This window comes from Gastrolobium bilobum, unplaced genomic scaffold (genome assembly GCF_033153095.1).
Source record: "Gastrolobium bilobum isolate Gb01-03AN ecotype WA unplaced genomic scaffold, APGP_CSIRO_Gbil_v1 utg20712, whole genome shotgun sequence".
Taxonomy (NCBI): Eukaryota; Viridiplantae; Streptophyta; class Magnoliopsida; order Fabales; family Fabaceae; genus Gastrolobium; species Gastrolobium bilobum.
This window is the reverse complement of record NW_026896308.1, coordinates 189062-212733: the sequence shown is the minus strand read 5'-3', so window position 1 is coordinate 212733 and position 23672 is coordinate 189062. Positions and strand designations below refer to the sequence as shown.

Here is a 23672-nt window from a genome sequence, read left to right as displayed (position 1 = left end):
AATAATAATTAAACTCCAAAAGATTTTTAAATATAAAATTTTTTATTCAATTTTCTGTGAAAAATGTCTCGTCATAATTAATTACCAAATCATAGAAACCAGGGACAAAATTGGTGGCAACATGTGTTAGCATGAGCTTAACACAATTTATTATGTTTAGATACCAATCAAATCTCATATATTATATTTTTCATGTAATTTTGGTGCAGAGTTTGTGCAAAATTCATTCAACATCATTAGAGAAATCTTAATATAGTATTTTTTTCTTCTTATTATTTCCTTTATTATAATCGTATGAGTTATGACTCATTTATTTCTATATGTGATATCAAGAAATGGCTTAATTTAAGCAATGTGATTGATTTTCCTTTTTCTGAATGCAAAAGTGCTATATAAGCCATTTGTTTCATCCAATAAGTCATAAAAAAATTTCAAAACAAAACACTTTGGTGCTTCTCCAATTTGAGAACCTTTGAGGATGGGAACTTACTTTTCCTTCTTGTTCATGCTCACATTCTTGTTGGTGGGCAATGTCCAATGCAACCCAAACTACAAAGAAGCTTTGGCTAAATCCTTATTATTTTTTCAAGGCCAGAGATCAGGAAGGCTTCCTCGGGACCAACAAATCACATGGAGATCCAATTCAGGTCTTTCTGATGGTAGCTCAGCCAATGTAAGAAATTTCATGTTTTTTTTTTCCTTTTTATAAATTTATTTTTTTGTTTGTTCTTTTGAACCTTTAAACACAATATAATTGTCATCTTTAGGGAGGGAGCTTGATGTTGAGATTCATGTGAACAAAATAAAAAAACTGAGGAAGCATATCATTTCTTTGATTTGATGCTAGTTTTTTTGTCTTTAACCTTTTTTTTTTCTCTTGAAAAGTTATGTTTTATCACCTTGTATAATCTTAAATCAAATATTTCATAGAGTAAATTTTGGTATAAATAACTGTTTAAAGGGTGCTGATTCAAGTGGTACATACTTGATTCGCTTACTCTCCCCATGATGTAAATATTTTCAACTCGAACAAGATTATTTTCCATGTGGGATATATGTGATTTGTCCAAAAAAATAACTCCGGTATTAATATTTGTCATTGTCTCCATCTTTTACTTTTTTTTAAACCCTAAAGTGGTTCAAATTATTTTTATTATTTTACATATTAAATAATTAAAATTAAATGATCAAATGTTTATTATTTATTAAATTAAAATTTTATATTCACATAATTATTATTTATCAAATAAATAAAATATATAAACATTATAAAAGTTTTTTTACTTGAAATTTAAATACAAAATCGGTTGAACTTCTCCAACCAATATAATAACACACATATATTTATAATTTAAAAGACCTTAAAGTAATGGTATTTGAAATGTTTTCTTTCTTATACAATCATCCCTTCCCTACTTTCAGTATTGTGCTGTACGATGCATCCTATTGTCTCATCTTTCATTTTCTCAATTGTTTGTACTATTTGAGATTTGTATGATTAATATCGCAATTTACCTAATTCCAAATCACAATGAATAACTAATAATTTGCTTCATCATTAACTTTCAATGCATAAACTTTGGTATGACTTAATTTTCATCAATTGTACATATATATATATATATATATAATAATATAACACAATAAATGCATTTTAAAAAATCTACATTAAAAAAGTGGCTTACAAATCCAAAACTTTTGTTTGGCAGGTGGATTTAAGTGGAGGATACTATGATGCAGGAGACAATGTGAAATTCAATTTTCCAATGGCATACACCACAACAATGTTATCATGGAGCACAATTGAATATGGCAAGAGAATGGGACCCCAAATCAAAGAAGCAAGAGCTGCAATTCGTTGGGCCACAGATTACCTCCTAAAGTGTGCTACATCCACTCCTGGTAAGCTTTATGTTGGAGTTGGAGACCCAAATGTGGACCACAAATGTTGGCAAAGGCCAGAGGACATGGACACTGGCAGAACTGTGTATTCGGTATCTCCAAATAACCCTGGTTCAGATGTTGCTGCTGAAACTGCTGCTGCTCTTGCTTCTGCATCTATTGTTTTTAGACATGTTGACCCAACATACTCTAGTTTGTTGGTGAAGACTGCCCGAGAAGTTTATGAATTTGCTTTGCAGTATCAAGGTTCTTACAGTGATTCATTAGGATCTGCAGTTTGCCCATTTTACTGCTCATATTCTGGTTTTAAGGTAAAGCCATTTTGTTGTTTGTTGCTACTGTTTACCAACTTTTTTGTGCTACTATTAATGTGTTATTTTAATATGCTTTATGTATTTTCAGGATGAGCTATTGTGGGGAGCTGCATGGCTTTTCAGAGCAACAAATGCTGTTTCCTACTATAATTTGGTCAAGTCCATGGGATCTAATGATCAACCAGATGTCTTCAGCTGGGACAACAAATTTGCTGGTGCATATGTTCTTCTCTCAAGGGTAAGTTGTTCATGTGCCAGCAATGAAAAAATGTGAAGATTAAGCCTGAAGTTTGTTTTAACTCACTGGGTTTCTATTATTCCTTTTAATTGTTACTGCAGAGAGCATTGCTAAACAGTGACAACAACTTTGATCAATTCAAGCAAGAAGCTGAGAATTTCATTTGCAAGATAGTGCCCAACTCTGGCTCTTCAAGTACACAATATACACCAGGTAAAGGGAACATCATGAATTTGAGTTTCAAAGATATATACCTCATGATTATTAATATCCAAAATCTACCTAAAACTTAGTGAATCACACGTTCAAAAGTATAATTCTGGATTCTCATGTACTTTTGTTCTACCTTTGAATTTTGAAGTATTCTTATTAAGGAATATTTTACAAATAATTCCAAGAATGGGGAATGATGGCATGGAACTGTTAAATATGACAAATTTTTTCATATTCAGTCAAATATACTTTGAAGGGCTCCGAAAGTATTAAGAAGGACACTATTTTATGCATTACTTCTATTTATGTGCAGGGGGGCTCATGTTCAAGCTTCCTGACAACAACCTTCAGTATGTGACATCTATAACATTCTTACTTACAACCTATTCCAAGTATATGTCAGCTAAAAAGCAGACATTTAACTGTGGCAATGTCCTTGTCACTCCAAATACCTTAAGGAGCATTGCAAAAAGACAGGTAACTCTCATTATTTCAACATTTGTACATTCAATATTCTCTTCTCTTCTGCATATTCATTTGTTAACAAAATTTATTTGTAAAATTTCAGGTAGACTACATATTAGGAGAAAACCCATTAAGACTGTCCTACATGGTAGGTTATGGTCCCAACTTTCCCAAGAAAATTCACCACAGAGGATCTTCCTTGCCTTCAATAGCTACTCATCCACAAACCATAGGCTGTGAAGAAGGTTTCCAACCATTTTATTATTCAATGAATCCTAATCCCAACATATTGGTTGGAGCCATAGTTGGAGGTCCAAACCAAAATGATGGATTCACAGATGATCGCAATGATTACAGTCATTCCGAACCTGCAACTTACACCAACGGTGCTATTGTTGGTCCTTTAGCATACTTTGCTGGTATCCGTTGATGTCTGATCGACTTCAATTGCAAGGTTAGGACCTTGTAATCAAATGCAGATATTATCTTAGCAGATGTTGGATTATGAAGTTAACAGTGTTTATTTGTATGGTTTAATAATTATTATCCAACATATTTATTATCTTTTATGCGTATTTATTATCTTTTATGCTACTAGGCGCATCATAGCACTCAAAAATTTACAATGAGACTATCTCATCCGTTCCTACAGTCTTTTTATCTTTCTATATGGTAAAGAAATTCTAAATTTAGATCCTTTAAAATACATTATGCATTTTGATAGACAATGTGCAAGGTTTATAGCCAGAAATGATTAAGAAAAAATAAATTAAAGGTAATGAGCTAGGTAGATAACCGTTAATGGTAAAAGAAATTAAAAGTTTTCTGAGAAACAGATAACAAATCAGGAACTTACGAGAACTAACCACTCTAGCGTTGTCATCAACAATTACCAAAAAAAAAATATACCATGCATGATTAGATTCTCAACATCTCTTTCAAAGCTATTTTATTTTAATATCTACTACATTTATATTTCATAACATTATTAAAACTTTTATATTATTATTTGGGGAAGGATCTTCGCTGTTGATTTCACTTGTATTTAACGGCTTTAATTTATTAATCAAGCAAGCTAATAAGCTATTAGATATAAGTCTGATCAACAGTTAAAATTTAAGTATAAGACTTATTATTCTTAAGTCCGTGTAAGTTGATCCTACATTTTATTGTTTATATTTAGGCTAAAACTCAATGATTTTTCCCAAGAAAACATTCAAACAATGTTCAGTTAGTTGGAAAAACCAACTGCAAACGTTTCTCTAAGTCAAAAATACTAGCTTCGTGCTTTTTATTAAAGAATCTATTACAAATGGCTTTTGGTGCTTCAGCTTTTTTTCTCATTAGCACATCTAAACATACTTTTTAAGAATAAAGTGTTTTTTATCTAAGAAAAAGTCCCCTGTGACCATCAAAGTTAACTTAATCTAAATGTCTTGTTCCTTGTCCTCATAAAATTCTATATTTAAATTTTTATTCTACAGAGCAAGGGCAATATTTCTTACCGGAAAAGAAAAGAGAGAGAAGAAGCAAGGGCTAAATTTTGGATAGCAATAAAGCTAGCTCCTCATCAGACACATTAACTTCAATATAAGATCCCAATGATGCAGCAAGTCTTGCAGCTATTTGATGTTTACACTGGAACACACGCACAATGCACACTGTATACTTCAGCACTAGAATAATATGAATGTTTATAATCAACTGGAGATAATAAAATAATGGAGGAGGAAGTGTCTGGCCTTACACAAAGTTGTTCTCCTCTGTTCACAACATCATAGAAGAAAGAATAACAGGAGCAAAAATTCTCTGCAAAACACATATACTGGTCTTTTCTCCGGGATTCCCCCGTAACCTAAACAAACAAGTGGAGAATAAATACACAATTTGAATCAAACACATGAATGAGTCCTTATATTCTCAAAATTGTTATGCAAAGCCTACAAATTATTTTCTTTCTTTTTTTCTTTTTAATTCAAATTTCGAATACTAGATACCAAAATCTTTATAGCAAACATTTAGCTGCATGTATTTCTAAAATTTGTTACAGATCAAATCCAATTTTTAGCCAAATTTCTTTTTTTGTTCTAGATTTCTCTACAGGTTCATCAATTACTCAACAAATTCGATTCGAGCCGGGCAGAAGGGTGCAAATCTCTTCCTACCAAGTATTTTTAACCAAATCTCTAATTTTGAAACAATATCCACCTGAGTCTAAAATGGATCCTGAAATGGTTGTATGAATGAGGAAACAAAGGTTAAGATGCAAATGCAAGATTGGTGTAAAAAAACAAACCTGAAAGATAAACCTTCCACTAGGCTGACCAGAAATCCTCTTGACACCTCTTTGATCCACTATCCTACTCGCTCCCTCAAAGTTCTTTCCAAATAAGAAATGTAAACTGGGTTTCGGGAACCAAATGATACAACGTTAAACACAATATATGACATGTTTTGAAAAAGAAGAACACAGAGGGAATAATAAATTGACTTACATCCAAAGTTGATCATCATTCACTGTGACAAGAACATTAAAAGGGGAAATTTGGGTCAATTGCAAATAAAGTAAAAATGGGTTAGGTTTTTACAAAGAGAAAGAAATGAACCTGTGTGTGTAGACTCAATTTCCTTCCACATAACCTCTGCTATATCACTACTTGCACTCATTCTCACTATGCAAATACATAATGATAATTAAATAATAGTATTGATTAATTAAGAGCCAAAAAGGTAATTGGAATTTGGAATTTGGAAGTTGGAGAAACCTTACTTACTTTGATTAATGAAACAAACACCAAACCCTTCTTCCTTATTTTTATGGAGTAATCTTAACTCTTCACTTTTCTGTGTTAAAAGATAAAGCAAAGGAAAGAAAATAGGAAAACAAAATTTGGGCTAAAGGAGTCTCTAAAAAAGTTTAATGGGCTTTGAACGAGGGAGTGCTTAGGATTGGGAGAGACTGTTGAGCCCATTTCTGATTACCTAGTTCTTCCTAGGCATGTGGGCTTTCAAAGTTTTTTAGTTTATTATTATTATTATTATTATTTTTGTGGAGACAAGTTTCTTAGTAGGTGTCTGGTAAAAGGAAAAATTTTAAAATTCTGAAAAAGTGACATCGAGAATTTGATTTACCCACGTTTAGCATGAGAATTGTAAAAAGTTTTCGGGGAAAGTCAGATTCCTGGGATTTATATTTACGAAGAAAAATTATATTTGAAATATCATCAAATGGGTGGTATTTTGAAAATCTCATATGATAAGATTATTTGATAATTCTTTAGAACATAACTGACCTCAATTCACATTCTCAACAATATTATATAATCAACTAAACATAATATCAAGAAAATTAACCAAACGCTTCCGTGAATATTTTGTCCTACCAAATAACTTTTTGGTAACATTTACGCGAAACTCACTTTTCTATCATATTTCTGGGAATCGTAATTCTCAGGTAAAAAAAATTATTCTCTACCAAACGCCCTCTTGGGTTGTTAACTTTGGAAGAAGATTTAGTATACATATTTGTTATCTTTTCAATGTTTTTATTAAAATTAAAATGTATTACTTTTTAGCTTTATATAAAAGGGAAAGGTTATACTTATAACCTATTTTTCTTTACAACCCATATATTAACCGTTGATTTCCGTCGATCAACGGTTAAGATTTTTAGAAATTAAATTTATTAATTAATTATTAATTCGCAATAAATCTTAACCGTTGATTGGCGGAAATCAACGGTGTTAAGATATGATTGTAAGAGGTTGTAAAAAAAAAGGTTGTAAGTATAACCTTCCTCTAAATAAAATGCTCTATTTATTTTTAAAATAAATATACGTAGAATAAAAATTTATATATTATCTTCCATTTCATTCCGACACATCTAACAAATTTTAATGAGTAAGGTGATTGTTACCAAGTGTTTTTTTTTTTAAGGAAGAATATCTTTTTACACGGCTGATGCCTAGATATGTCTTATCATTTGTTGTCCATTAATTGAAAGTTAAAATTTTTGTGTGTTTATCTATATGCATTATGGATGTTGATAGAGAAATTTAAGAAAGTGTGGGTTCTTTCTAACATGGCTTTTTTTATCCATTTAAGTTCAATTGTGTAACTATTTACCAGTTTAATTTTTTATAATCTATTTATCAATCTAATACAAAAAGATGCGCATTTAAGTCGCACATTACTCCTATATGCGACTTGTGCAAAATTTAGCGTGCCCCTACCATGTGTCGCATATACAAAATACGCATGGGAGTAATGCGTGTCTTGCAAAGCATCACACATGATAAACATGCATTGGTTTTCACCTAGCCCGCACACTACCAAAAAATGTGTTTTCGTATTAGATTGGTAATCGTTTACCAAAAGAATAAAACCAGTGAATGTTAGATAAAATATAAAATGATCTAATCATACTTTTACAAACAAATAAGCAATTAGATCAATGCGGAGAAATAAATAGGATCAAAATATAACTCATGCCATTGCCATTTAATTTTTTAGATTTTGAGTTTTCATCGTGCTTATGAAAATTGGGTTCATACGAGCCTCAAAACTTTTCCTCTCACCTTTAGATGTAGTGGTGGACTCATTTTTATGATGTGGGTAGAGATAAAATATCAATACAAGTGTTATCAAGAATGATAGGATGCATTACAAGTATTTTTTAAAGAGGAACTAACTATTAGCACTAATAAATATTATTATTAGACTATATTATTTTATACATGTAATAATAATAAAAAAAATCAAAGTTTAGAGAGGGGTGACGGCCAATGCTCACCCCTCCCTTCGATCTGCGCTTGCTTAGATGGTGTATAGATCTGAATACAAGAGAGAGTTACTATATTTATTATAAAGTCACTTATGGATTTTACAGACAATGATTACTGAAGGTTGTTAATTGAAGATAAGGACAAAGATGTGAATCATTTTAGTTTGACTAAGTCTTCGGTGGCCAACCAAAAATAAAATAAAATTTAAACATTCTCCCATTTGATCCGTATATCCCACCACATACTATAGTTAGAAACAAAATGAAAAATTTTAAGAAATAATCTTTAACTCTTCACTTTGTTGTGTTACAGTAAAAGCAAAAAAAGAATGAAAGTGGAAAAATAAATTTGGGAGTCTATGAAAAAGCTTAATGGGCTTTGAATATGTGAATAGTTAGAATTGGGAAAAACACAATTATGATTACCCAGAATTACATGTATCTTTTATGAGAAATAATTTTATTTGAGTAATGAATATAGCTCTTTCAAAAAAGATTTTTTACATTTACAAGAACTTGAACATAAAATTTTATTTAAACAGAATCAAATATATATTATTTGAGCCAACCCTTTACTGGTTTCAAAGTTTTTTAGGTTTTTAACTTTGAGAGAATAATTCTGGAATCGCGGATAAAATATGTATTGTTATCTTTTCAATGCTTTTATCAAAATTAAAAAATATTTTTTTTTTGTAGAAAAATGTATTGCTTTTTATATATATAAAAAAATGTTGTTCTTTTTAACTCGCTATAAAATGATCTGTTTTATTTGAAAATTAAAATTTTTCATCTCTTTTATGTTTTCATTTTATTTGAGAATATATATTTTTTGTCCTCGTATAATTACACGAAGAAAAATTCAAAATTAAGTACCCACTAGACATATTACACCAAATAACTTGTCGACTGTATCAAAAGAATAATAGTGTTATAATGTTTTAGCACTTTTAATTTTAACATATATTTTAGTACTGAATAAAATTTCGTATTAACCATATTAATAAAAATAATTTTAAAATGGTTGACGTGAGGACTTTATTAATGATATAATCTGTCCATAAATTTTCGAAAAGATTAATGGAACACCAGCATATAACTTCACATAAACTTTTATTTTAAAAATTTAAAATTAGTTTTTATATAATAATAAATATTTGTTAATAAAAAGTCAAAATGAATATTATTCTGGACTGAAATACTAGATTAACAATGGAGCCAAAAAATTTATATAATTATAAGGCTCCATAATTCTCTCCATTGGAGGTTGATTATAAATCAAACCCTATATGGCTATATCTAATTTCCTCCTATTAATATAGCGTGTAACGACTCCTGTATTTTTTAAATGAAGAAACAAAAAGTAAATTTTTTTAAAATTATTAATTCTTTGCACAATTAACTAACTTAAGATAATTATTTTACATGAATATATTAAGAGTGCAGTGAAACTAAGTGTTCACACTTCCCTTTATATAATTAAACTCCGGAATCACGGTTTAATTTTTTTGAAAAACTAGCGTTACTGAATAAAAAAAGGTTTTCTAATTTTTTACAAATCAAATAAAATTGGTGGCAACTCTTGTATTTTCAATCTAAAAATTTTGGGTCATTACATAGAGCAATCATTCAAAACTAAATACATAGGTACATATATTTGAACTCTATTGTGTTATAAAAATCAGGCTCATCTGACCGGTTGACCCGAAAAATCATACCCTCAACCAATTTAATTTGGGTATTTTATCGATTATGCATTTGACTCAATATGAAACAGAAAAGAGATGAACTAGTTCTGAATCAGGTTAAATCGGCATTAAACTGATTTTTGACAAAATACTACTATTGCATTATAGCTTACCATTAAACCAACTCTATCGGTTAACTATAATACTTCTAATTTATTTATGTATATTTAATTCAAGCATTGAATCAATGATCAGATCATTGACCCGTAATCGAACCAAGTCAAAGACAAGTTGGAGTTTGATAACACTAGTTTTATCCACACGCATCTATCCTGATCATATTTTCCTCCTTGTTAATCACCCCTTTCGGACCATAGATTAAAACCATGGATACCTTGTAATTGTATTCGAACATGCATATTGCCTACCAAAAAATAAAATAAAAATTTTAAATTGCAGGTAAAAAAATAAAGGGTTTTATGTTTATCATTTAACATAATATAACTTCACTTTCCTACACACATATTAAAGAGGTCGGGTCTACATATTTTTCTTTCTCTTTCATCATTCCACTTTCTCTCTCCCTTTTAATGTGAGAGTTAGAAACAACACTTACATTATGTTACATAACACTGATAAAACACAAAAACAAAACCTAAGACATATTACAAACATTACACGGTTTGTTTGTGAATTGAGACTAGTTACAGTGTTGGGTCGTGGCGGTGGCATTTTCGTCCTTTCCCTATAATTTGTTGTTCTCACGTTCTTCGTTCTCCTTTTCATTCTCTCTCTTCTGCCATGAATCAATCTCAATCATCCCCAAGAACCACACACCCATCAGGTATGTTTCTTTCTCATATTCTTCAACTGCTTTTTTTTTTTTTCTCTTTAAGATCTGTTTGGATGCTGTCAAATGTTTGTGGAAAGGTTTTGAATTTGAAATACTGGATCACTTGAGAAAATTTACCCCATGAAAGCTAGGTGTAACTAGTGCTAGTTATGTTTGATTTTAGAACCCCATTTTGGACAAATAAATAGGGCTTACATTCTGGGCTTTTGTTAGATTTCAAAATTTCAACTTGCTTATGTTATGGATCTTTAACTTCAGCTGAAGATTTTGGAATGGTCTTTTACCCGTTTTCAGATGTTTTTCGTAATGAATACTGCTATCCCTTAAGGTACAAAAAATCTTTGTCTTTGCCAAAGTAGATTGGAAGTTTCTATTTTTTTCTTCTTCCTGTTTTTGGATTATTGATGTATACTTTGTGATCTGAGGCCTTGTTTTCTTATTTGGATATTGCTTATTGTTATTACTTTACCTACAATTATTCTCTGAATAAAAGATTTCTCTTTGTTCATGTATATATATAGGCAGGTAGGAGTGACCCTTGGCAGGCATGTGGGATTTCATTCATGATTTTCAATACTTAGCTGAAGGTCTGTGTTGGTATTCTGTGGAGGCCTTTGACTTTGTAACTGGTGAATTCCCTGTGCTTTGCTTGATTTTTGCCTCTTTCCTTCTGCGAGTTTATCAGATTCTTCTTTTGCCAAATCTTGATTTCTTAGATTCTTCATTTGATATGAGACATGAAGACTTTGGTTTGATTTTGTAAATGGTTATCAGTGGTTAGAAAAGTCAAGTTAACGTTCGAGAACCAGAAAGAGGGAAAAGCAAAATTAATGTAACTTTTCGGATTTTTTGTCCTGGCATCTGAGTGGAATTGGTTGTGATCTGATCGGGGATATTGTTTACCGATTTTACAATGGATTCAATTCAAAATAAAGTTTATTACTGTTGTGTTTCTAAAGGTAATAATGTCCTGTATGCGTATAGCGGTGGAGACCAAGGAATTGAGAATGTTGCAGCTTTGTGCTTGGAGAGGGCTCCTCCTTTCCACAGGTGGTATTTTGAGACAATAGGTAAAAGGACTTATGGGTTTTTTATGGAAGATGGGTATGTTTACTTCGGTATCATTGATGAAGGTCTTGGTAACTCAGTACTTCTTCGGTTTTTGGAGCATGTTAGAGATGAATTCAGAAAGCTAGCTAGAAAAGGTTCAAGGGGAATTTTGCCAAACATGAACTCAATTTATATTCAGGAAAAACTGGTTCCCGTCATCCACAGCCTGATCACTTCATTAGAGAATGTCTCAAATGGTAGTAGTAAGTGGAGAGATGAAACTTCCTCATCTCTTCATGTAGATCTGTCTCCATCACCTAGTAATTTGAATGGACAAATTGAAAGTGCTAGTTCAACAAAAGCCCCTTTATTGGGAAAATCTAGCAAGCCGGAGAAGAAGAAAGTAAAGGATCATGTGATTGCAATGAGAGATGTTGAGTTAGAGGAGCATCGGAAATCTACTGAGAGAGGAGCAAGGGCTGATTCAGGAAATATGGATTGTATTAGCCAAGGCGGTGCAGGTGCATCAGTTTTGCAAAAGGATGTGGGTTCAATGAGGACGAGATCAAGCCCTCAAAACATTCGTAGGAAATGGTGGAGCCAAGTACGCATTGTTCTAGCTATTGATGCAGCTGTGTGTATAATATTATTTGTCATCTGGTTAGTAATATGTCATGGTTTATCCTGCATTCGATAGAATTCAACCTTCTTATGTGACTCTCAATTTGAATCATTATCATATTGGAACTTGAGATTTTTCATGCATGATCTGATCAACAACAGACATTGGTTTCTTTAGTGGAGTACGCAGATAGAAGTTAAGTATTTGTCTTGTTGGTGAGATCTTTAGTGCTTATTTGTAGGCATGTGCTTCTGGTTACCCATGTAAGAGTGTACTGTACAGTTTCGTTACTTTTAAACATATCTTTACTTGTATATGAATTTTGGGAAGATTTAGAGGTTCTTGATTAGCCTGTCTCTTTAGTTTATTTTTATGGGTTATTGTTTTCTATTACAGAGATGACTGATAATCTCAAGTTCTACCCACTGGGTAATTATGCCATCAAAATCCTTTAGGTATGTTTGAACTGCCTTTTTTGGTTTAAATATGTTGCTCATAAAACGTAGACTTTTAAGGTATATGTCTAATAAAGTAATCGAGTTTGAAGAACCAAAAACCATAAATTATAAATTTTGGAAAGTATGCAGATCAAAGTTGAGGGCGAGCCTTGGAGCATAATAAGATTATATTTTTGTACTGGAAGGTCATGGATTCGAATATAGAAAACTCATTCCTACTCTCATAGAATCGTGGAGCATGTGCATCGGGGTTTGTCCTTTTATGTAGATCAAGGTTGTCAAATACGAGAATCTATCTAAACCGTAAGCTCATGGAGCTTCCATAATCTCGACTGAAAGGAGTTTACCTAATTCATTATGGGAAACTGGTTCATATATAAAAACTATAAAGTAGACTATTAATCTTTTGGATGCTTGTTTGAGTGATAAATTTGCAAAACACTGCTGCATTTTTCTTTTCTTAAACTTCACTGCTGTAGCCCCTTGTTTTAGTTGGAGCGGATCAAGTTGCTAAATTTATGTTTTCACCTGAGCTAAACCGTTCTTAATGATGTTAAACTTTGTTGCTTGTGCCATTAGCCTATCTTTTGATTGACTCATTTTAGAGAGCAGAGCTGGTACTTGATTGATTTAAAACTCTTATTTCGATTTGATCTCAGAGCAGACATTATAACTTAAGAACCTCACTAGTAATTTGAATTGTTTCTTCTATGTTCTAAAACGATTCCACGGAAAAACAAAATAAAGGTGTCATCAATTTTAGGAATATCCTATAACAATTTACCACCCAAAGTAAAACCAATATATTAAGCACAGTTACCATATATTTTGAAGATTGTCTTGCAAGCAAAAGACAGATGGACAGTTTGCTGCGTGGGCTTATACATTTACTATGGACATTTTTTTTTTCTTGAATGAAACCTTGCTCTTGTTATGCCTATGAAGAAGTCAGATTACTTGTGAATTTTGATTTACAAGTTAAATTCATTTTTTAGTGCTTTTGATGGTGTGTTACAAGAAAGATTCAAAGTTTCATAAATTACAAGTCTGTGACCATTCAATTTGTACCAAAAAAATAAATAAATAAAAAATTATTGTGAAGTAAATTTTGAATAATTTAGGCCTAATAGTTGACAAAGGGGCATAAATTTTGAATAATTTATTTTGTTGTTGACTGATCTGTAAAGACCTAGTCACACTCACATTGCAGGAATAAGTTTGATGTCTCATAGCTTTATATAGGTGGTTTTTGAAATGAATTTTTGGTGTTACTGTTGTATCAAAGATTCAGTACATTTCACCAATAAAAATATTACATGTCAGCTAAAGTTTTCTTTTTTCTGCCAAATTTTGTCTCTCTCCTATGATGTGTAATGCTCTCATTTGTGGGATGCACTGAATCTTGGTGCATCAGTAGTACCAAAAATTTATTCGTTGTTTTGGTTTTACTGTTTCCATGTTGGGCTGATTGACCAATTATACATATAGGGGACTGGGACATTGGACTCGTATTTCATTTAATGCAATTGCTAAGTCTTGTAACATAATTGAATTGAATTTCAATTTCAATTTTTTTTGGATACTTGAATTTCGAATTTGAGTATGTCACTCGAGGAGTAAATTTTCACTACTAAGTACATACTTTTTTTTTTATTAAAAATAGAAATATGTGAGACTCATATGACAATAACCTTAAATTAGTGGATACAATAAATACAGTAAAGATATAGGAACACTGAGGAAAATTTTCACTTTAAGATCTAATTTTAGATCCTCTTCAAAGTTAACTTTAATCTATTCAAGTACTTATACCTTCAATACAACCAAAAAGAAAATTAGGTTCTAACTTGTACGAAAAATATCTTATTAAGATTGATTTGTTAATGAAAATTGATTTAACTTGTAAAATCAAACTATGTCAAGGGGTTAATTCTTCTTGATGTACCTTGATTAATAAGTTATTTATAAGGGTTTAATGTTTCTCATGTTGTAGGAGATATGAATGTTCATCAACCGATCCAAACTCATTTAAACCGTAGTGATCGAATCAAAAAATCGATAACTGAATTAACCGAAAATCGAAAAATCAAAAACCAAAAAGAAAATCGCAAAATTTAATTGGATTGGATCGGTTTTCGATTTAATAGGTGAAAACCGATCCAATCCAAACCGATCCAATGAATCCCCAACCTTACCCTTTACTTACTTGGGCCTATTTTCCAATCATAGCCCAAAAATCATATAGCAAAATTCTAAACACAAGACTCATTAACCCATCATGTTGGAGAAAGTGGGTTGTGCTTGATTTATGTTATGCTTTTTTTTTTTGGCAAGATACATCAAAATATTAGTAGGCTACATCATATATTTTTATTGCATGTGTTATTGTTGTACAACAGCTCTTCTGTTGGATGAAAATTTGTTGGATGAAAATTTGGGTTACACCGTATCCCAGACAACCACATTATAAATTTTTTGTTGGAGGTAAAAGATGGTAATTCAACTTTTTGTTGTACTATATTGAAAATCAGATTATCTTTTACTGATGCTTCTAGATTGCACAATAATCATCATACAAACTTTACAAAGCCAATGCATACAAAAGATATGTTATTTGCATAATAATCATCATACAAATTTTAGGCTTTTCAAAAAATCGAAAATCGATCCAAACCAAACCAAATAAAATTGGATTGGATAGGATAAGATTTAAAAAAAAAAAATCCAAACTAAATGGATGATTACATGATCAAACCGATGAGATTGGATCAAATTAATTTTGCTTGCAAAACCGATCCAATCCAGACCGCGAACACCCTTATCTCCTATACACATATAAAAATATGTAGGACCTATATTTTTTCTTTCTCTCTTTTTTTTCACATGAACATTACACACTTTTATGTGGATGTTGGAGATAAATTTATATCTTACAACGTGAGAAATATTAAACTATATTTATAAGAGGAGTATTATTCTTACAACCTATTTTTCACTGTTGATTTCCGTCAATCCAACGGTTATGATTTATTTGGTCATATTAATTAATTAATTAATTATTTCAATAAATTATAATAGTTGGATTGACGAAAATCAACAGTGAAAAAATAGGTTGTAAAACTTTTAGGTTGTAAAAATAATGCTTCTCTATTTATAAATAGGTGTACTATATTATGTATACCTTTTTTTATGTTTAATCTACATTTTCCTCTCTAATACCGTTTGATCAGAATCTCAATTAATTTTATTTTTTTTCTCTTCTTGTGATTGTGATCTAACAGTGTTAGAAATGAATAGATAGAATATGCATTAAAACAAGTAGACATAATATCATATTTCATTGTGAAGTATGACTGAGGTTATATGTAAGAGTGAAACTGGGTCGGGCCGGCCTACGGCTCGGCTTACGTTATGCTAGACCTGAACTAGTATATTTCGTAAAATAGGCCGGACTTGGGCCTTGAAAAAACTTGTTTAATAAAAAGATCGTAGGCCCACTTTCACAAGGTCTGGCCTATAAGCCTACAAGCCGACCTATATTGTACTATTTATTTTAAATAAAATAAAATAGAATAAGTATACCTTGAAGAAAAAACAAAAAATATAAATTTAATCAATTGTAATTATTTATAACTTAATTATATTCGATTATTTTTATAAAAATCTGACTTTATTTCTTATGGAATCAACATCTCAGCATGTTAGATTGTGTATATGAATATATTAAAAGATTTTTGGGAGAGGTTATACTTACTACAAGCATCATGATGTGTTTTTGAATTCATGTAATTATTTTAATTTACATAGCATAGATTTGTTTGTTGGACCTGATGAAATATATGTTATTTAGTTTGAGCATTTTGCTTTAGAAAGTGACTTAAATGCAGATTGTATAAGTTTTGTTGTGATTCATAATTCTGTTTGGACGTTGAAATTATGATTTTTGGTTTAACAACATAATTTGAATATTTTGTAAAATTGATTCATGGTTCTGTTTGGAAGTAAAAAATTAACAGGTTAATGAGTCAGACCAGACCAGACCATTTATTTTTTTATAAACGAGTCAAGTCAGGCTAACAGTTAGACTCGTATTAGGCTTGTGTCAGATCAAATTAAATTTTTTTGACATAAGCTTGAGTTTTTCGGAACAAAATTTCGCCCAGCCCAATCCGCTTTCACCCTAGTTATATGGCATGTTTTAACTTTAGAACGGTGAAATTTTCCCTTCGCTTAAATATTTTCTTCAAGAGAGATAGATTTATTTTATATTTTTTTTTTCCAAAGCGAATCAACAAGGAAAACGGTAATTGCTCTCGTGTCTTTCCATCGAAAAAACTTTATAATAGTAAACTGATCTTTTCATTTCAACGAGACCATCATATTACCCTCACATCAGACACTAGCTAGTGATGACAGATGAGAAATTTGAATAAAAGGTGGACTGTTAATTTACCTGAGGAACTTCTGCTTAGAAAAAGCAACTTACGTGAAGATCTAGTTCCTTTTTTTTTTTTTTTTTTAAGTTTCTGAGTTTTTCATTTTAATTTTTATATAAGAAATGATTTCATTTTTGTGTGTAAGATGTTAAAAAATTATGTAAAATAGAGAATTATGAAGGAATTATTTATAATATCATAATAAAAAAAGAGGGATATATTCTTACTACTAAAAAAATCCACTGCTATCCCTACAATCATCATTGGATTAACATTTTTTCTCTTTCTTTAAATTTTTTTCAACATTCTATCTCTTTGATTCAATAGTGATTATAAAAGTAGTGGATTGATAGTGAATTTTTTTGATAATAAGAATATCCCTATTTATGAAAAAAATAGAAAAGGGGTTGTTGAGGTTTTTATTTTTTGGAAATTACAACAGTATTTAATTGATGTGAGGGGATTGTAAATGTTTGACCCGAAAGGGTAGTAGTTAATGTAGGATCTATATAAACTGGCATGTAGTAAAGGGGTTATAGACCGTTGTACACTAACAACTAACAAGGCTTGAGATCAAACGGATGTTGTGTGGGTATAATAACAATTAAGAAAGTATGGATAAAAAGTATCTAGCTAAGAGGCTTAATCTTATATGAGGTATGATATTTATACTATTAATCTATTATCACTCTAATATAATTATGTATTTCAGAAAATATACTAAAAAATATTTTTCTTTTTTATCTCTTCAGAAACTTTTCAGAGATTATTGACTGAGAGTGGAATTCAATGGTGATTAGAGTGGTAATAAATTAATAGTAAAATAAAATTAGTAGTGTGGTTATCCTACCTCATCTTGTATTTATAAAATGAGTTAGGGTCGAAATGATAAAATAATAGATAATATCCCTTAAGGTTTTAACGACCATTTATCTTAATTTATTCTCCTAGAATTGTGGGATCCATTAGGTGGTCCAAAACAATATTCACATTTTTTTCTTCCGTATTAGGACTTGAGTAAGTTGTTTAACGCTCATGAGATATGAGTAGTTGTTTATTGTAGTTGTTAAAAGTTTTTTTTCTTTGTCGTTTTTTAATAAAAAGGGGAAAGAAAAGGTTCTTTGTATTCTTTGATGTGGTTTAGTTTCTTCGATCTTTCTGCGTCTTTGGTCTTATTTACTAATAGTGCATCATTATTACACAAACAAGTAAAAGCATTCCCTTTTCTTGTTTTGGCATCATGGCGTCAAGTTCTAAGCTTTCAAAATGCAACAAGTGGCAACCAAGGGCTACAAATTTTGCTTATTTCTCGTGTTTTTTAAACTTTATGTCACATATTCTATGCCCTTTTCATTAATAAACTTTCAAGGGCTTATTAAATTTGCAACACTTTCTAAGCCGGATACATGAATTTGATAGCTATTGTGTATGCAAATTCCTCGTGACACCTTCCATAATTTAGTGCATGAAAAAAGGTTCATTATTATAAGTTCTGTTTCATCACTACCTTTCGAACTGAGAGCATGAAAGTTTTGATACAATATTTGTAGTATGAGAGTGAAGCTTCCCATGTGTTTCTTAAAATGATCATATCATGAGAAATCATAATGAATCAATAGTAATAAAGAAAGAGAGAAAAATATATATTGGAATAGGTAGTTACAAAATCATCATTGTTGATTCGTCGTTGTATGATTATAATTCTCTCATATTAAATAATACATAAGAGAATCCGTTTCTATTATGGTATGGTGAATTTTTTTGAAATATCGATAAGATTATTATTTTGTGACTGAACATTTTTGAGTTCTAGTTCTAGAAATAATATTTTTTTTATTGTAAAAATACAAAAGATAATGTTGTATACAATCAATCTTCACTGTTATCCTTGCAAAAGATAAAGTTTTGATACAATATTGTAGTATGGTGACGAATTTTGAAATATTAGTAAGATTATTATTTTGTGATTGGAATTTTATGAGTTCTATTTCTAGGAATTTTTTTTTATAAAAATATAATAGATAATATTGTGTATTATCAATCTTTACTATTATTTTTATAAAGTTGAAGAATCTTATATGAGAAAAATATTTGTCATTTTAAATGACAAAAAGTTATGTCATTTTAAAAGAGAAATAGACACAGAATAAATTTTTTATTTAAATTTTAAATTAAAAAAAATCACCCACTTTCTCTTTCTCAATTTCCATTTTCTGTGTCTATCTCTTTCTCCTAAATGACATAACTTATGTCATTTAAAATGACAAACACCAACCCCATCTTATATACCAGGATTTATGTTGTAAAGTCGCTAATGTGAATGCTAGTTTGTTTTTAGGAATCATATTTCTTAATATTTTTTTCTCAAATCCCCCCGACATTCATAAAGTACTATTGAAGAAATATAATTAGGGAAAATTATTTTTCGGAGATAAGATTATCTCCCATAATTTTAAAATGATATCATTTTGAAGTTTAAAAAAAGGGGATTACTTCTCTCATGTAGTATGAGAGAAATATTCTCATGTTAAGAGACAAATAAAGTGAGTCCCACCAATTTTTAGAAAAAAGAAAAGAGAGAGACATTTTTCGAAAGGAGAGTGACATGAGAGATCCATTTTATGCAACATAAAAGTATGATTTCCCTTAAAAAAAGGGCTTTCAATTTGTCATGTAACATGGTCAAAAAAAATTTCCTACAAAAGTAACGACAAGTTAAATAATAATAAAAAATTGAAGAGGCACTGTATTCAATGACTTTATTTTGTGTATAGTGATTGCATGACATCAGTTTTCTACATACAACATGATTCTTATTTATCCCTTAAAAAAAGGTATTTTAGTAATTTTAATTTTTATAATACATGTTACTGAAATATTATGTATTTTTTTTTCAACCTCAAAATGACATCGTTTTGGGATGGCAGGAGATCTGCAAAATGTTAATTCTATATAATTAATGAGTTTGATATTTCTCATGTTATAGTAGATAAAATTATCTTCAATATATACATAAAAGTGTGTGGGGTCATCTGAAAAGAAGAGAGAAAAAAAGAAAATATAAATCCCACACATTTTTATATATATGAAAAAGATAAAATGATCTTCAATAACACAAGAGATATTAAACCCATAATTAATATCTCTATAGGCACCATCCACCATTCCAAAGAAATGGAGCAACCAAAAGCGACAAGATGCATAAAGGACCAAGAGACCTCGCCGACCAAGTTCATTTTGCACATCAGAGATAAGACATTACCAAATATAAAGACAACATTGAACACACCACCCAAAAAAGGACAAAATATTGAACGCTATTGTTGTGTCTTGAACCCATAGTAGTTGTAAAAGCCACAAACCTCGTTATAGTTTAATTAATTTCTTTTGTGAAAAAAAATTAAACGCAGTGCATTCATGAAGAGTGTAATTTCGTCCATCATATCCACTAAACGATAATTAGATGTCTTATTTGCATCATATTTTAGGCCAAAGCACTATAGTAAGATTCTTTGGGAAAAGATTTGTCCAATCCAAGAATATTTGATATGTTTTTTTCTATAGTAATGCAATCAAACCTGTACATGACAAATATAGGATTAGTCCAGCATGGATTTAGTACAGGATCATTGTCCACGTCACCCAGTACCAGAGAGTCCTGCACCCTTTTCATATGGGACAAGTGTCAACGTCACCGGTCAAGCACTAAACCCGTACGGTGTCAGTGACGGACTAGTCTCGCATCTAATCCATATGTCACTAGCCCCGTACGGATCAGGTGCTGGTCCAACACTGACGCCGTACGTGTTTAATGTAATCGTCCATCCTACCAAACGCTCACCCAATCCCCTTATATATACCCCCCTCAGGTACGAAAATAACATCTCAATGTCATACTTACCTTTCTTCCACCATTGCCGCCCTATTTTCTTCACTCCTATGAACCATTCAATAAGAACCACATTAGGAGATTTTACTTTGTCGGTGCTTATTTTTTGAACTATCTTGTGTTGTGTTCTTCATCTTTGAATATTCATTCCAATATCCATATAGCCTTTTGTTGCAGCATCGCACAATTGGACCCCCCAACATCTATATTTTTCTTTATTTTTAAGTTTTATTTGCAATACTATAATGGATCAATTTCGTTCATTTGTGTATTACAATGGTTTTAAAAATGTAGGTGCAAGCGGTTTGACCTTCGAATGGAAAAAAAGAGCAATGTATATTGTCCGAAATATGTCCGTTAAAGATTTAAAGGAGAAGATCCATCGAAAGTTGAAGCTCCAAAAAAATCAAATAATATCTTCAGTGACAAGTATAGTCCCAAATGTAAATTGCAAATATGTGGGGTTTGTTATATATGATGATGAGGATGTGGATGTTTTCCCTAGAATATCAGTGGATAACTCTACGTTTCAATTTGTTGAGTTATACGTGGATATTGATACATCAGAGGATCTATCAAATACCGATTGGTGGATTGGACCTTAATAGTCAGTCACAATATGTATTATCTTCTGCACCCAACCTACACAATCAACTGTTGCTCATGGATAAGAGAGCGACTATATGGTACACAGAAAACCTGACAATAAGGAGTAAGAGGATGATGAAGACACTCTGTTGGTTAATGACCATGATCATAATGATAGCGTTGCAGCTGATGAACATCATGGCAATCCAATGTCACACGAGACTGGTACCCCTATGCCTAATCCTGCAATTTTTCCACAATCATCATGTTCCTTAGTGAGTTTTGTCATTATATTTTTTTTCATTTTTTATTGGTTACTATGTTTTCATTAAAACGTATTATGTGTGAATGTGTAGATGTTACACCATTTTGGAATATGATTACACATTATGAGGCTATTAATTGGGCTTACCCGCATGAAGATATACTGGATGTTGAAGGCTTATGATGGGGTCCATGGACAAGAGGAGATCCATTATACGTCAAATAAGAGTCTGAGTCCAAGCACGATGTTCAGACCGCAATAAAACATTATTGCATGAAGGTTAATCAAGAAGTTGTAGTGGTTGAGAGTACTATGGCCAAGTTATCTGTGAAATGTCGAAACCACGAACAAGGTTGCAATTGGCGAGTAAGCAATTAAATCTAAGAATAGCAACACTTGGGTGGTTAGTAAATGGGTTGGAGGTCATAGTTGTGTCAGCCAATTCCTTTTCCAAGATCACAGACAAGTTGATTCTGAACTTATTTCCACAGTCATATTAGGTACGATGTGCAATACTATCTGCTCATTTTGATAATTATTTGTGTTTATCAGTCAATGTAAATAACATTCCTAATATATACATGTTGTGAATGGTAATGCAGACATGGTTAAGGCCCAACCTTCAGTACCTATGATCCTGATACAAGAAAGAGTGATTGATCTCTTTGGATTTCATGTCTCTTACAAGAAGGCGTGGAAGACAAAACAAAAAATAATTGTTAAGATTTACGGTGATTTATTAAGGAAAAGTGTCCCATATAAATTATATGCACAACTAGTCTCGTACCTGTTAGGTGCGTGATTGCCACATGTTCAAAGAGTCACGTACGAAGACCATGCGGGAGTGACCTGTCAACGTGCCCTGTATCACATGCATGCGGAACTGAATGAAAGCGGGTGACATGGACGTTACTCCCGTATTGAACCCATGCAAAATTGATCTCGTACCTATCACAAGCACATTTGACTGCATTACTATAACAAAACATCACAAATGTGCTTTGACAAAAGTTCTTACTAAGATGTTTTTCCCTTATATTTTTACCCCTCAATTCCAAACAACGTACCACTATTATTAGTATTGATTTTATCAGGCAAATAGATTTGGAGCACACCTTCAACACTAGAAGAATCTTCCTCCCTATAAATAGCCCTTATATACACATATCGAATAAGGAATTTCACGCTCACTCCCACCATAGTTATTACTTTATTTCAATTTTATTATGGAAAATAATTATCTCATGTTGCATGAGATAATTATCTCATGCAACAAAGACAAATTAGTGGGGTCCACTATTTTTTTTATTCTTTTTTTTGAAAAAGTAGTGAATCTCACTATCTTGTCTCTGTTACATGAGATAAATAGATCCCTTTTATTATACACTCCAAGAACCAAACCCTTACAAAACACTTCCCAATTTCTCAACCTTCGCATAAGACCACAAACACAAAATTTTCATACTTATGCCTCAATAGATATTATCGGATTGATTCTATACCCTTTGTGAATTGACAATCCATTTTCCACCTCTTAAAAAGTTCTAGTGTCAATTAAAGTTGATATATACATAAAAATAATAATGGATTTTATTAATCTCATGTTAAAGGAGATAAGTTATTTCATGTCATAAAGACAAATTTATGTGCTCCATCAATTGAAAAAATAAAAAGAAAAGAAAAGAAAAAAGTGACATAGTTATGGAAGGATGTGTTGGAGGAGAAACTTATCTCATGTAACATGAGAATAGTTTTTCCAATAATAATTGTTTAACTATTTATTACATGTGTTCGCTTTTTCTGCGGTTACTGCAGATAAGTTATCTGAGTAAGCTCAATAAGACGTCGTTTTGGGGTGAAATCATGGTGGTTTTATAATTTTAATTTATTTCAGGATTATAATAGTCTTTA

The 23672-nt window shown here is 31.2% G+C and overlaps 3 protein-coding genes across 8 annotated transcripts; 2 read left to right on the top strand and 1 right to left on the bottom strand.

The window, feature by feature from the left end:
- Positions 1–478: 478 nt before the first annotated feature.
- On the top strand, positions 479–3562 carry LOC133298811 (endoglucanase 9-like). Its single transcript, XM_061498171.1, has 6 exons — positions 479–673; positions 1710–2213; positions 2305–2454; positions 2556–2667; positions 2981–3144; positions 3236–3562. The coding sequence occupies exons 1-6, from the start codon at positions 479–481 to the stop codon at positions 3560–3562; spliced, it is 1452 nt and encodes a 483-aa protein (XP_061354155.1).
- LOC133298812 (uncharacterized) lies at positions 3494–5984 on the bottom strand. Of its 2 annotated transcripts, XM_061498174.1 has the most exons (7): positions 5907–5984; positions 5739–5804; positions 5628–5649; positions 5429–5534; positions 4880–4987; positions 4638–4770; positions 3494–3594 (listed from the first exon to the last, which is right to left on the bottom strand). In XM_061498174.1, coding segments are annotated over exons 1-6 (405 nt in total). In that variant the 5' UTR covers positions 5908–5984; the 3' UTR covers positions 3494–3594; positions 4638–4668. The 2 variants fall into 2 exon arrangements, with proteins under 2 accessions (XP_061354158.1, XP_061354157.1); XM_061498173.1 differs by lacking the exon at positions 3494–3594 and having other exon boundaries at positions 4434–4770.
- A 4325-nt stretch (positions 5985–10309) lies between these two features.
- Positions 10310–12724, top strand: LOC133298817 (phytolongin Phyl1.1). 5 transcript variants are annotated; one of them, XR_009749866.1, is made up of 4 exons: positions 10316–10444; positions 10975–12163; positions 12522–12580; positions 12706–12724. XR_009749866.1 is itself a non-coding variant. In XM_061498184.1 (3 exons), the coding sequence occupies exon 3, from the start codon at positions 11367–11369 to the stop codon at positions 12198–12200; it is 834 nt and encodes a 277-aa protein (XP_061354168.1). In that variant the 5' UTR covers positions 10316–10444; positions 10975–11082; positions 11228–11366; the 3' UTR covers positions 12201–12458. The 5 variants fall into 5 exon arrangements, 4 of the variants coding, with proteins under 4 accessions (XP_061354165.1, XP_061354168.1, XP_061354167.1 ...); XM_061498184.1 differs by lacking the exons at positions 12522–12580; positions 12706–12724 and having other exon boundaries at positions 10975–11082; positions 11228–12458; XM_061498183.1 differs by lacking the exons at positions 12522–12580; positions 12706–12724 and adding an exon at positions 10748–10781 and having other exon boundaries at positions 10329–10444; positions 10979–12458.
- The last annotated feature ends 10948 nt before the right edge of the window (positions 12725–23672 follow it).